The 14,675-nt window shown below is 36.5% G+C and overlaps 1 protein-coding gene across 2 annotated transcripts in view; it reads left to right on the plus strand.

The window, feature by feature from the left end:
* Window positions 1-14,363, plus strand: part of AP2A2 (adaptor related protein complex 2 subunit alpha 2) — an 81,372-nt gene extending 67,009 nt beyond the window's left edge. For both annotated transcript variants that reach the window (XM_087950840.1, XM_087950841.1), the window contains exons 13-22: window positions 197-428; window positions 2,363-2,536; window positions 3,762-3,922; window positions 4,461-4,543; window positions 5,572-5,661; window positions 6,577-6,700; window positions 7,881-7,997; window positions 9,562-9,631; window positions 10,780-10,914; window positions 12,186-14,363. In XM_087950840.1, coding sequence (XP_087806966.1) covers window positions 197-428; window positions 2,363-2,536; window positions 3,762-3,922; window positions 4,461-4,543; window positions 5,572-5,661; window positions 6,577-6,700; window positions 7,881-7,997; window positions 9,562-9,631; window positions 10,780-10,914; window positions 12,186-12,263 — 1,264 coding nt within the window. In that variant the 3' untranslated portion in view covers window positions 12,264-14,363. The remainder of the gene's footprint in view (window positions 1-196; window positions 429-2,362; window positions 2,537-3,761; window positions 3,923-4,460; window positions 4,544-5,571; window positions 5,662-6,576; window positions 6,701-7,880; window positions 7,998-9,561; window positions 9,632-10,779; window positions 10,915-12,185) is intronic.
* Window positions 14,364-14,675: the final 312 nt, after the last annotated feature.

Below are 14,675 nucleotides of genomic sequence, written 5' to 3' on the forward strand. Positions count from 1 at the left end.
GATTTGAATATTAAAAAAATATAAACAATTAGAACTGATTAGTAGAAAAGCATGAATTAGAAATTTAAAATGCCCAGCAGCAGAAATGTCTTTATTTCAAAATGTAATATTAGGATTTTCATGCTGAACTCCTTCCCCTTCCCCCCATCAAACAAATCATTGTTAGCCCTGATTCTGTTTTCTTTCTCTCACCAAGTCCTCTCATCCAGTTCAACCTGTTGCATTCAAAGTTCCATCTGTGCAGTGTCCCAACTAGAGCACTACTTCTGTCTACTTACATCAAGTTTGTAAATTTATTTCCTGAGATAAAAACTACCGTTCAAGATGTATTACGCAGTGACAGCCAACTAAAGAATGCTGACGTTGAGCTACAGCAGAGAGCTGTTGAGTACCTGAGGCTCAGTACAATTGCTAGTACTGATATTTTGGTATGTATGTACGTGTGGTTACATATATTTATAGATACGAACCCTACCTCCAAAAACAGAGTTCAATATTTTTTTTTATTTCTTAACAATTCTGCACTTAGTAGTGGTTTTGAAGGCAGTTGCGTATCTCTCTTCAACAGATTGCAGTGATGTCACCAGGGCCAAACTTGGGTGTGTATGTGTAAATCAGGGGTCTTCAAACTTGACAGCTTTAAGGCTTGTGGACTTCAACTCCCAGAATTCCTCCTCCAGGCATGTTAGCTCAGGAATTCTGGGAGTTGAATCCCACAAGCCTTAAAGCTGTCAAGTTTGAAGGCCCTTGGTGTAGACCTTAGGCCCTGATAATTCAGGAAAGCTTCCATCCGCCCTTAGCAATTTGGAATCAGTGAATGGTGTGTAGGTGGTCCTTGACAATTGAGCCCAAAATTTCTGTTGCTAAGGGAGACATTTGTTAAGTGAGTTTGGCCCCATTCTATGACCTTTCTTGTCACAGCTATTGAGTGAATCACTGCAGTGGTAAATCATATTGAGTGAATCACTGGCTTCCCCCATTGACTTTGCTTATCCGAAGGTTGCAAAAGGGGATCGTGTGATCCTGGGACACGGCAAGCTTCATAAATAGCAGTCAATTGCCAAGCATCTGAATTTTGATCCCATCACCATGGGGATGCTGCAGTGGTTGTAAGTGCAAAAAACGGTCATAAGTTGCATATTTCAGTGCCGCTGTAACTTTGAACGGTCACTAAGTGAAGTGTTGTAAGTCAAGGACTGCGTGTAGAGCTGCACTGGCCAGCTAGTTAATAGCTTCAGCAGCAGCCCACTATTCCTAAGCCAATGAGGCACTACTTATAGATGCTCAGACAGTGTTGTCACAAAGCAAATACTTTTATGAAGTTTGTGCTCTTAAGGGCAGCGCCTGATTCCTTCAGTCATCTGCTGCTTACCACCTGAGCTGTGGTGGCGCAGTGGTTAGAGTACAGCACTGCAGGGCTACTTCTGCTGCCTGCCAGCTGCCTGCAATTTGACAGATCGAATCTCACCAGGCTCAAGGTTGACTCAGCCTTCCATCCTTCTGAGGTGGGTAAAATGAAGACCCAGATTGTTGGGGGCAATAGACTGACTCTGTAAACTGCTTAGAGAGGGCTGTAAAGCACTGTGAAGTGGTATATAAGTCTAAATACTTATTACTATTGCTTACACCTTTTCTCTTTAGAATGATGCATCGCTTCCAATGCTGCTGACTTGTTCAGCAGAGAAAAAGGGTGGAAACAGTGGTAAGGCAGAGAAAGTAAAAGTAGTGAAGAAAGAGGAGCTGCAGACGGTGATATTCCCACTGTTTAAAACCAAGTCTAAGGGACTGAACCCAGAGCTCCTTTAAATGTTATGGGAGCACTGAGCAGTGATTTGCCTATTTAGCCAAAGAAAGGGCAACCTCTATCTTCTTTCTCCCTTCATGGTTTTTGGAATGTTGCAATGGTACACACCTCCACACTTTCTCTGGTTGGCAATTTGAATTGGTCCCACTTATAGTGATGCTCCTTTTCAGCAGCATCTCCAGCCAGTTTCTACCTTGTCTCTACTTGTTGCTCTTGAACTATCTGTCCGCGTCCATTTTCTTTGCAGAGCTCCATTGCCAAGGGGACTCTGGAGTGAAGAAACCAGATTGACTGGCTTCCACACTTGACAGACATGGTCTCTGTGCTTGGTGTGACATCATTGAGGAGGGGAGAATTGGTGAACGTCTCCACTCTTTCCCAAGTGCAACCCAGAGGGCGAAAAATGTTTAATATGGTCAGAATTCAGGTGGCTTTCAGGACTTAAAAAAAGAGAGAGAGAGAGATCCACTCCTGACTTAGACAAAGATGTTGTTATATGTTAAGAGGTCAAAGCATGTTTCTTAACGTTTCCAAAATGTGGCTCGGTTTCTTTCTAAGGCAACTGTGCTAGAAGAAATGCCTCCATTTCCAGAGAGGGAATCCTCCATTCTAGCCAAGCTGAAAAAGAAAAAAGGTCCCAATACAGTTACTGATTTGGAAGAAACCAAAAAGGAAAGAAGCTCGGATATCAATGGTAGCACTGATGCCACCCTTGTAAATGCAAGCACAGCGGTAGGTTTATAGTATTTTGTGTTTGTTTTTTTGCTGTTTCAGAAGGGAATATCACCTTTGTGAGGACATTAATGCTTAAGAAATCCTAGACTTTTACTACACATTGCCAATAATGTGATTATTATTTATTCTGGCCTTTACATGCCTTTAATTTTATGTGTTTATTACTGCAATCTTATTTTAACATTTTATAACTATTTTCTGAGAGATAATTTATAACCTCCCTCTCGCCAAGAAAACATCTTTTATTTATCATATATAAATCATGCTTTGCTTAATAAATATAAATATTTCCAGAGCAGGACTTAGTTTGTGTATGCAAAGTCACACACTCAGTTAATATTGATCACTAGACTCACAAATAGAAGAATACATAATGACAACCCAAGAATGTCTTATGAGTGAATACAGAAATACCTAGTTTCCCCATATTTCCTGCACTTTTAGCTGCTACTATTCTTAGACTGACACCTGAATTGATAGTTTTAATTCCATATTAGGGTTTGCATTCATTTTGTGTGTAGCGGGCTGTGCATGTGGGCTTTTTCCTTTACATTCCTACCCTCAGGGAACTCTGAATCTGTTGCTCAAGTTTAGCATCAACAGCACTCAAAAGTCCTGCTTGATCAGATTCTGCAGCTGGAGAGCTACTTGTGTTTAGGTGCTCCAAAGAGAAGCTGCCCTTGGACCTTTCCAGTCAAATCCGCAGGGTCCAAACATGGGAGGCCAAAATAGAATGTGTGGGAATAGAAATTGGGAATCCTGCCTATATCTTTTCCACATGGAATCTGCACATTTTCAGAGACACATGAACAGAGATCTTCAGTTTTATTATGACCATTCACTTTGGAGGCAGACTAGTTTCTTCTGTTTACTTTAATGTGTCTCTCCCTCCCCCCCCCCTCTGTGTGAGTCTGTGTGTCTGTACTAAGTTAAGGATTTTTTAAAAAAAACTTTAGTACCATATTTATTTTAAAGTTAATATAGAAAAGCAGTGGTTTTCAAATTAGCAACTTTAAAATGTGTGGATCTCAGTCCCCAGATCTGTCCAGGCAGTAAGTTGAAATTGCTTAGTTGAAGGCCAAGTATCTTAAAGTTGGCAAGTTTGAAAAACATTGTGGTATAGCACCTGATTTTTCATAAACAGAAAGGGCAGGGGGGGGGGGAGAAGGTGTCTTGGCTCTGTATTTTTTTTAGCATTTAAAACACTGGTTGTTTCTTGCAGTCTACTCCATCTCCTTCAGCAGACCTGTTAGGTCTTGGTGCAGCTGCAGTCACAAATTCTGTTCCTGCAACATCAAGCGGTAGCTTGTTAGTGGATGTCTTTTCAGACAATTCTACAAATCCTGCATCACTTGCTCCTGGTTCCGAAGACAACTTTGCAAGGCATGTGATAAATCAGTACCCCCGTTTCTTCTCTTCTTATTCCTCCCAGGTTTTACCCAATGTAGTTCTTCTCTAGTTCCATGAGGTTACAAAACTGTTTGTCATTTTAAGTGTCATTGACTTGTTTTTCCAAAAATAGAATTGACTAATTTCTATATCCTCCAGATGATACGCTGGATTATTGCCATAGAGCAAGGACCAGCTCTAGAGTAAACTTGGCAGTTTCTATTGGTATAGAGCTCTTAGTTAACACAAATGTTCATTCAGTCTTATGTACCATGAATGTACATGTTTCCGCATATGTTATTAGCACAGTTAAATATTTTAACAAGATTACCTACTCTGCTTAGAATAATTTTTCTATAATTGGAAAACATTTTCTCCTCTAGGGTGAAAATTTAATCTGTAATCTATCTAGATTTGTATGTCTTCTATTACTCTTGAGTACATCTTTATGTGTATTTCCTCTCCAGGAAAGGCTGGAAGAATGTATATAATTGTTTAAATATAATTTCACCAATGCAGCTATTTCTTCTAGGTTTGTTTGCAAAAACAATGGGGTCCTGTTTGAGAATCAGTTACTACAGATTGGTCTGAAATCTGAATTTCGTCAGAACTTGGGTGAGCTGATGGGTTACAATGAGCTGAAATTGTGATGATTTCTGTCTTAGATCTCTTTTTAAAAAGTTATAATGTTTTTCAGTTTAAAGATAATTTCTTTGATTCCTAAAGAGTTCCCCATAAAGAAAGTTTCCCTTAGTAAGTGAAGATTTTCAGAGATGCCACTTGTATCCTATCACTTGATGAGTAGAAAGCTTCTGTAACTAAGAGCCACATACAGGAGGTCCTCAGTTAATAACAGTAATTTCTGTTGCTCAGCAATGTGGTCATAAAGCTCAATGTTGTATGACCCCATAATTTAGCAATAATAATCCCGTTGCTGTAGTTAAGCAAGGTTGTTGAGGATTGTTAAGCAAGAACCTCACAGGACAGCAACACAAGAAAAAGTGGAAATCCAGAGGTGTTTGCTTATGCTGTTGAAATTGCATCTCAGTCAAGCAGACTGGCGGGCGAGAGATAAGAGTGGGTGGATCAGCGCTACAGAGTATGGGCAGGTGCTATGGGTCCAAGATCCCCTGGAGAAAAAGCAGCTGGAGCAACTTTCAGGAATGACTTGTGACCTTCTGCAAGCTTCCTCATTGACTTTGCTTGTAAGAAGCCAGCAGGGAAAGAGGTAAATGATAATCATGTGATTGCAAGATGTTGCAACCATCTTAATGGCAAGTCAATTGCCAAAGGTCCAAATTGCAATCACTTGACTATGGGAATGCTGCACCAGCCATAACTTTGAGGACTGGTGGTAAGTCCTTCAACACCATTTTTAATTTCAAACAGTCACTGAATGAATGGAGGTAATGTGAGCATTACATATATTTTAAAACTATCTGTAATGGTTTCCATGTTTCCCAAATATCCATCTAGCACATAGCATTTATTTTGAAAACACAAATAACCATTCATTTTCTGCTCAAAAACTCCCTTCACAATTTCACATAAATGCATTTTCATGAGTTTTTTTTTAAAAGTTCTCAGTGGACTTCATCGGTAATGTGGATCGTATGATTAAGATATTTTCTTCTTTCTTCTAGGCCGTATGTTCATATTTTATGGCAATAAAACCTCCACACCATTTTTAAATTTTGTTCCAACGTTAATCTGTTCAGATGATCTTCAGTCAAATATCCTTTGTTACTTATATAAATGAGCTATATTATATTCTAGACTACAAGAATACGATGATTCCTTGTTAGTTTAGTACAATGCTCTCGCTGCTTTGTTTGCCTGGCATATGGCTTTAAAGAGCAGAAAAAAATGCACAAAAAGAAAAACTTTCAATTAGCAATATAATTATAAGAAACTATAATAAACTAGTCTTGAGATTGTGCTTGTGTAAAGGAAAATGAATGCAATTTTTATTTAGGAGAGAGCATAATGCAAAGAGAGATTCAGCTGCTTGAATCTGTCAACAGGTAAAGTGTATGATGTTTCTTCCATTAAGGAAAGAGAGAAAGTGAGGATCTGAACTGCACAGTCAGAAGAGAAAGAGAGCTGAACTGAAAGTAAGTTATGGAATTGCTGAGAATATCAACCTAACTAATAAGAGAGATATGCAAAGTATGTCTTTTAGACAAGGAAAGGAGATATAAGTGCAGGATCCCTTTCCTAACCATCTCTATGCATATTGGTCAGTGATCTACCAGCAGAAGGCTTGTGGTTGCATTCTGACCTGTGTTTCTAAGTCAAAGACCACAGAGTAAGAGTGAGATGACAAAAAACAATTATGTTTAGAAGGCAGATAGATGTCTTGCCTCTTCTGTAATGAATCCTATGCAAACGTATACTTTTTGAATTAATTTGTATTCATTCCTAGTGATTTCATGGACAAATATGCACTAACTTGACCTGTCTATAAGCAAGAATTTTTAAGTCTTCTAACAACATCCCAGCAATCTCTTTAATCCCAAATATACACTTAATCTATTTATTTCCCTTCTACTTATCTTAACCTTGCCAAGCCTTTCTGAACAGATTCAATCTTCGCAAGGTTCAGCAAAAGAACAACAGAAAACAAATCTCTTTCCTTAACCTATCACGTCTGAATCTGCAGACTAAACCTGTTGACCCCACTGTAGAAGGAGGCGCTCAAGTGCAACAGATTGTAAATATTGAGTGTATATCAGACTTCATGGAGGCGCCAGCCTTAAACATTCAATTCAGGTATAATTGTTTAACTCTGAACATTGTTTTTCATTTAAGTGCCCTTCTAGAGGAATATCTGCAGTAATCCATTTCTATGAACACAAAAAAGTGTACTTTGTGACCTTAAAGATTAGCTTATTGATGATGGCATAAACTTTTGTGGCCTTCGGATATATAAAGCATAATCCTGGAAGGGGTGTTGAGCAAACATTTGAAAAAAAGAAATGAAAGAGGAACAAAAAGGAGTAAGTTAACTATTAGCAGCAGCTATTCACAAAACTTGGGGTGGTTCTGCCACAGGAATTATTTGAAGGGATTAATATTATCATTTATTTCTGCTTCATACATGGGTAGATTAAACATTTTGATGAATTTTAGTTGAACTATTTCATGAGGAAATAAGCTTGACATTATTTTGTACAAAAATAGTCTTGAGGCCAGGTGCAAACTTCCTGTGAAGTGTTCTCCACATCCCCCTCATGAGTATTATTTATCACACTGCCATTTTTAGAATAAGTAGGTATCACTGTTGACATCTCTGCTTTTCATTTCTCTCTCAATTTATTGAGTCACACAAGCCCTTCCACCACAGGAATATTCACTTTGAATGTTCCTTCATCTGTTGGAGAATATCCTATAAAACCTTCTGCTATCAGGCAACACCTTGGAAGCATAGAATCTGATTGCTTGGCCTGGTCATTTAAACAGGGCCTGGCCTGCTAAGAGTCCCCACTCCTTGCAAGTTCATGGGTATGGGCAGGATGGCAATCATTCTCAGTGGTGACCTCCCACTTTAATGGGAAATCTCCCTTCCTGGAAACACATGAATCTCCCACATTGATTACTTTTTGTAAGCAAGTGAAAAATATTGTCTTCCAATATGCCTCAACTGAGATGATTGGGATCGGCAAAAGTAATTTGCTTACTATGCTGACTTTAAATTTTGTATTGTGTAGCAGCTATTATTTGAAAGTGGAGAGTTGAGGATCCAGTTTGGGATAGCTACTGCCAAGATACTTGTTTAAAACAATAGTCTGCTTTTTTAGGGAGGGGAGGTAATGATATTATTTTAAAAGGTGTAATTGGGTCAAATGGTTTAAGAACCAGCGCTTATGAAAGCAAGGAAAGATTTGGATGGATTGTGTGCGCCACTAGATTGCTTAGATTGCCTTTAAAAGTTTGTCATTGCTGTTTCCAGATATGGAGGAACTTTACAAAACCTCTCCGTGAAGCTACCTATCACACTGAACAAATTTTTCCAGCCTACAGAAATGGCTGCTAACGACTTCTTCCAGAGATGGAAACAACTGAGCAAGTAAAATTATTTTAATCTTGCATGTTCTTCATTATTATATACTATATTACTTTTTCCAGGTTGTAACTTGGATTTTAGTGAACACTGAGACCTAGCTCAAATGAAAAAGGAACCTCTTTAGACATAAATTCACAAAGGAGAATATTTGTAACTCAGGGTTGAAATGAGGGAACTTTGGTGCTCTCTGATCTTGGTTGTTTTCTTGCAGGTATTTCATTACCCAAACTTGGTAACATGTTGTTGATGATGATGATGATGAGATTAACTAGACTGGGTAATGAAACATCTGCAAATTCATGATTTGTAAATTCATGATTTGTTTCTGTAGGAGCCAGATTTGAAACTCCACTTTCTTTTTCTCCGCAATAGCTTCACCTTTGAAGCTATTTTTTTTTTTTTGTCTATTTTTGACTAGTTCCCTATGTTCTCATTAATTTGGGGAGTGATTTGATATGTGATCTGTTTAAAAAACCTACCATTTTGCGGCCACATATGTTGCCTTTTCTCACTCAGAGTTCCAGTATGCCACTGGTGGCATACTACTCTCTAACTTTCTTCTATCTCATTATTCTTCTGGGAATATTAGTCCCAAACTGTAGTACTCATTTATGATACGGAGATAAGTCAAACAGAAAGAAGCCTGCTACATTTGAGTGAGACATTCCAGGTAGAAGCTGTGCCTGGGCTAATACAGTCTATAAGTGTGGTTTATTTTAATTTGATTGGGTATGTCACAGTGATTCACAATAAGTTCATACAACTTACTAAAGACAACTAAACTACATTAAGATTTAGTGTCATACGTGAACCCAGTGAATATCTCTTTGGTTTCTATGACTCCAGCCTATCATAAATGTTCTGTTATGTGACTCATGCGTGAAATCAATGTAAGAAAAGGAATGAAGAGATTTAAATAGATGTTTAAACAAGCGTTATATTGGCCATGCTATTTCAGAAATTTAGAATGTCAATATCAGAACTCACATATTCATCTTTAGTTAGGAAACATTCATACATTGTCAGAAACAGAATGATTCAATTAATTGTTCCAGGTTTAGTATAGAATATAATAGAATACTTTATTGGCAAAGTGTGATTGGACACACAAGGAATTTGTCTTGGTGTAAATAAATAAATAAATAAATATAACATGAACTACTTTAGATCCTATCTTTTAAGGGGTTAAAATTAAGTATAGAATTGTTTAATAAATTGCGAGCATTAATATAGCAATCTTTCTGCATGTCCATTTATTTTGATGTTGGCTGAATTCCTGGAAAGTATTTGACACTTCTTCCATCTCTGATCTATATATCCATATATTTCATCTTTCTATCCATACAGCTAAAGAGCAGCTTACCTAAGGATACCTGTTTTTGGTTCATTGGTTAGCTCGTTGCTATGCAAATCCTATAAGATTCATTGTTTAGGAGAAATGCTACAAACTTGCATGTAATACATTGCTACTTCCATGTAAAATGTGTTTACATTCTGTCATAAACATTTTGCTGCTGCAATATAATAAATATGAGCTAGTAATATCGACTCTTGATGTTCTTCATAGCCCTCAACAAGAAGTACAGAATATCTTTAAAGCAAACCATCCAATGGATGCTGAAATTACAAAGGCAAAAGTAAGTATAATGATTTATCTTGCCTGGATGGTTATAATTCGCCTTCCAGCATAGCTGCTTTTGTGACTTCAGAACTTTATAATAATGGAAAATAGCCGTTGCCTTTAATCTGTTTTTAAAAACACCTGATAATGATAGTAAAGTTAAAGCTATGGACATAACAGCTTACACATCTATGCTTTTTTAAAATAAATGTCTGGACACTAGGAGACAAAACAGCATGGGACTCGGTTATCTGGTAATTGTATGGTTGGAAATTTGCTTTGCTTCTTACATAAACACATGGAAACAGCCAAAGTTTTGTTCTACCAACGTAGGTATTTAGGTTCTTAATTTTGGTATCTTTTTTTCCTTTGCCTCTTGAAGGATTCTGTTTTATTCATTAAGAAGCAGAAATCGGTTGTGCTTGTGCTTACCAAAATAAAAAGGTGCTTTAAAAAAAATTAAACTATCAGATCTAAAAAAGATAGAAGAAATTTATAGGTTTATTTCTTCACTAGTGGCCTTTTGTTAATCAACAGCTATTCAAAATAGCGCACTACACACTATGTACATTCTGAAAACCTTTGAAATGCATCATTCCCTTGTCTATATTTCATTGGTTGATTCTCAAATATGGAAGCTGTTTCTCCAGGAAACAAAAACTATATTTTATCAAATTATTCCTTTTCACTATCAATTATTTTTGTCTCTTAGTGCCCAAGTCAGCATTATTTATGTCTAAATAATGGTTGATTTGTAGTTGATTTGTTAGTTTATTTTATCTGGGAAAGTTGGTTTGGGTATTTGATTTTGCCATAGCACCATGTTTCTTTCTTTACTCTAAACGTCTGCATTCTCCCTAATATGGAAGCTATCTGAGCCTTAATCAACTGTACAGATAATCAAGAGTTGGACGGGACCTTGTAGGTCATCTAGTGCAACCCCCCGCCCAAGCGGGAGACCCTACACCATTTCTGACAAATGGCAGTCCAATCTCTTCTTGGACTGTGTGTTTAGCATTCTGATCAATCTATCATAAACATTTTATATGCCCTCCTTCCTTACTTTCTCCATCTGCATGTTGTCCAATGGCTTTCAATTCGATTAAGTAAAATTAAGTGATTCGTCTTTTAAGGAGGTATATTAAATTAAATCCTCTTTTACAGATCATTGGCTTTGGCACAGCTCTACTGGAAGAAGTGGATCCTAATCCTGCTAACTTTGTAGGTGCTGGCATAATACACACGAAATCAATACAAATTGGATGTTTGATGCGTCTTGAACCCAACCTTCAGGCAGAGGTAATCCATGTTTATTTGCTTGTCAAACCAAAAGCGTGTATCGTATGAAAGACCCTTAATTTTTCCCATGTGTATTTTTACAGAAATCTTTTCTTCTAAAGTAAATAGAAATTATAGTGTTTTTTTATTGCATTAGCAAGAAATATTCTTTCTCCTTTTGTTCACAAAATGCAGACATAGTGCTTCATTGAAGATTGTGCTCTAACAATATACGTGCTTAGTGGTGTCGAATAAGATAATGCATACATATATTTTATAGCTCTCCCAATACTAGCTTTGCCTTGTATTCATTGCACAGAGTTTCTGCAAAATTACATTCAGAGTGTAATATTAATCAGGAAGGTCAATTACATTGGGTTTTGTTTTGCTTTTTTGTACTGTAAATTCTCCAGGTGAAGCTCAAAACCTCTTGAACTTCTATTTTCTTATTTCAGACTGATTATTTTCCTTTTTAATTTTGTGACGACTTAACTGAAGTGGCTTTCCATTCCATATATCTTATGTGCACCAGGGAATAAACTTTATTTTTTGCCCAAATGTACGGACTTGTAAATATTGTGATACATGATTGTACAACATGCAGCACTATAACTCGTGATATATTAAATTTGGATGATGTAAAATGTTTTGACTAATAACCAGATTTTGGGGGAGCAGGGAGCAGAGGAGGCAGGAAAAGATTGCTGAGTGAGGAAGAAGTCTTAATATGGGATTCCCGGCTAAAGCAGAGTTATGCAACATCTTTAAGTCAGTGAGCATATTTGGAATTTTGGAAGCAATTTATAGATACTGTACTTTCAAAAAGTTGTTATGATGCCCATGTCCCAGAAGGACAAAGATATTTCTCACTGTCAGTGATCTATACTATCCATTTCTATTTTTTTCTGGACATACAACTACCAGTCACTTCTATTTTCTAAGAATATCTAATGTTCTAAGTATGTAAGTAAAGGTAAAGCTTGACAATGATGCTTAATTCTGCAGCTCAGATCATTTTCTTTAATTCTAAATGCAGGTAATCCTACTGATTACTATTGAACTCTTTTATTTAAAAAAATAGCCTCTTTTCTCCTTAAGCTAAAAATGTTCTTCAGAAGTTCAGACTAGATAGGTTTGCCTCCACTGCAATTCTTTTTTTATCTTAAATATCAAACCACCTTACGATTCTAAAACATCTAAAATTGTTACAGAAAACCCTTACAAGCAGCATAGGAATTTGGGCAATTTTAAAACCGTTTTTCAATAAAACTTATTTTTTAATTATTTTTCAGATGTACCGACTAACATTGCGAACAAGTAAAGAAACAGTCTCACGAAGATTATGCGAATTGTTGTCAGAACAGTTCTGAATCTTAACTCAAGACCAGCTTTGATTCTTTATTTCTGCCTGTTTTTCTCGTCCTACTCCAGGAATGTCCTGTGCACCAGTGTCTGCATAAATAACTGCCATCACATTCACATTCCTGCCTTAAAGGACCTGTCCCTCTTATGTGAATAAAAGATGTGTGTAATGTAAAGTTACCTAAATGTGAAAAATATTTCTGGCACAAGGAGGCCAGGACGCATTGTGTTTGTCACCTCAACTATTTCAGGCATTTTGTCAGAAGTTGGTTTTATGATGGCTTACTTTGATTAACAATGGTCTAAATAAAAGGTGTTTGAATTTCCCCCCTGGAAATTCCAATGTAAATTGCTAGTAATGTTGTGGTCACTTCTCCTATTCCTGTATTGCCCCAGCAGTAATCAGTAAAGTTCTGTTTGATGAGACTGTGAGTAGCCATCTTGCTGCTGTACTCTTTGTCAGTCTTAGACAGATCAACTTTTGAGAATGTCCAAAATGCATCAATGTAATGTGATGGGAAGTCAGGACTGCTGTAATGGATCTCACAGATGTTGGCTTTTTCAAAATAGGCAATGGGCATTGACCTTGAGTACAGTACACATAGGCATTAGGGTATTATTTCCCCCTACCTCAAGCAATTTGTTTTAAACAGCTTTAATTCCCCCTTTCATTTCCTCCAAATTATGAATTACCAAAGAGTAAATTTCTCATCAAACGCTGGAATAAAAGGAATCAGAATAATTAGATTCACTGTTTCTAGAGAACACTAGTTAATCCATTGTTCATTTGGATTGTAAATTTTTTAAAAAAAATCACGTGGAGCTACACTAAAAATTTCCCAGAGAATCTATGTTTCTATATTCTCTAGCCCTGGCTGTTATTATTGATAGGCAATTTTGATGTAATATTTTTGTTAGCATATGGGTGGGTCACACAGATACAGAAGTCCAGTATATTCAGGTCCTAAGTAAATCATTAGCTTTTGAAAGTATAATGGTCTGATAATTGCTTTTTTGACATCACAAAGTTGGGTGCACTATTTTCAAAAAGTCTAGCAATGATATGGTCTACTTGGCATGAGATATGCATTTGTAATATATTATAGAAATTCAGCCTGACATCCTTTTCAGCTATTAGAAATAAGTTTCAATCACACTTCTCTGAAATGATTCTAAAATGGTTAGCACAGTCACTCAGTAAAGCAAGAAAAAATAAGCAATTATATCTATATTGCAATAAATGTCCTTGGGAGTTTAATCAGCTTCTTTTTTTAAAGATAAAATTGCATGTCTAAGCCAGACAGGACTATTATCCAGATTCCTCTAATTTGAGTACTGAATTACTGTTTTTTTTGCAAACTTCTTAAGGTAGCTTTGTTGGGCTCCACTGAATTAACACATTTTGATAAATGAAATGGCATTAATTTGGTCATGTAATAAAACTAGGATAACTTCCAATATTCTCCTTTGACTGGAGAAATTCTAAGACTGTTGATCACAATGAACAGATTAATGCGTTCTCATTTTTCACATGGAACCTGAAGCCGTTAAAACAAGGGATAATTAGAAGCTTGTCATATAACATATTAAAAAGATCTGCCATTTAACTTTTAAAGAGGCAGATCTGAAAGCACTGTGGTTGCATATATTTAATACCATGGCAAAGCACTGATGGTCTTCCCTGTGCAGTTGTGAGCAAATGTCCATAAAAAGATAAAGATTCCAAATCAGTTGTTCATATTATTTTTGTTTCCCTAATGGGGAACAGAGGATTGAAGTATAGGTATATACAATTTATTGGGATAAGTTACTTGATTACCAAAGTTATATATCCTCTTTATCAACCAGAAATACTTTTTGTGGCTAAAACAGTATTAGTAATCCAAGTGCAGTATTTGTTATTGACATGTGAAAGATTCCTCAACTGGAAGATGAAATGCTGTAAACTTAGGTCTACACTCCGGTATCTATGTATAACCATTTCAGTATATAAAAAGTGAATTTTCAGCTTATATGGTCAATTTTCATTATAAGTGTATGAATCTGAAAATACATAACTCTAATCATGTTACCTTTAGCAGAAAAAATAAATGGCTAGAAGACTAAAATTATGTTTCTTCGTTCTCAATTTTAAGAACTTTCAATGTGCCTTTTTTTTAAAAAAGAAAGAAAGAAAGAAATCTCTTTTCACACCATTGTGAAATCACAGCTGCCTGTTGTTTAGCCTGAGTTGGTCTTTACTCACTTAGTTCTCCCCAAGAACCTAGGATGTTGTAATAGATCAGTGTGGTGTCTATGTATCATTATTATTATGGTTGATCACAGTCAAATGTTTAGATTGGATTTTACATATTTACCCACATATTTATTGGGAAAGGCAAATATTTGATGGTGTTAAAAGTATCATCACAGGATTGTTG

The sequence above is a fragment of the Notechis scutatus genome, chromosome 1, assembly GCF_049901735.1.
Source record: "Notechis scutatus isolate UNSWTSFEM ecotype Mainland chromosome 1, rNotScu1.2, whole genome shotgun sequence".
Taxonomy (NCBI): Eukaryota; Metazoa; Chordata; class Lepidosauria; order Squamata; family Elapidae; genus Notechis; species Notechis scutatus.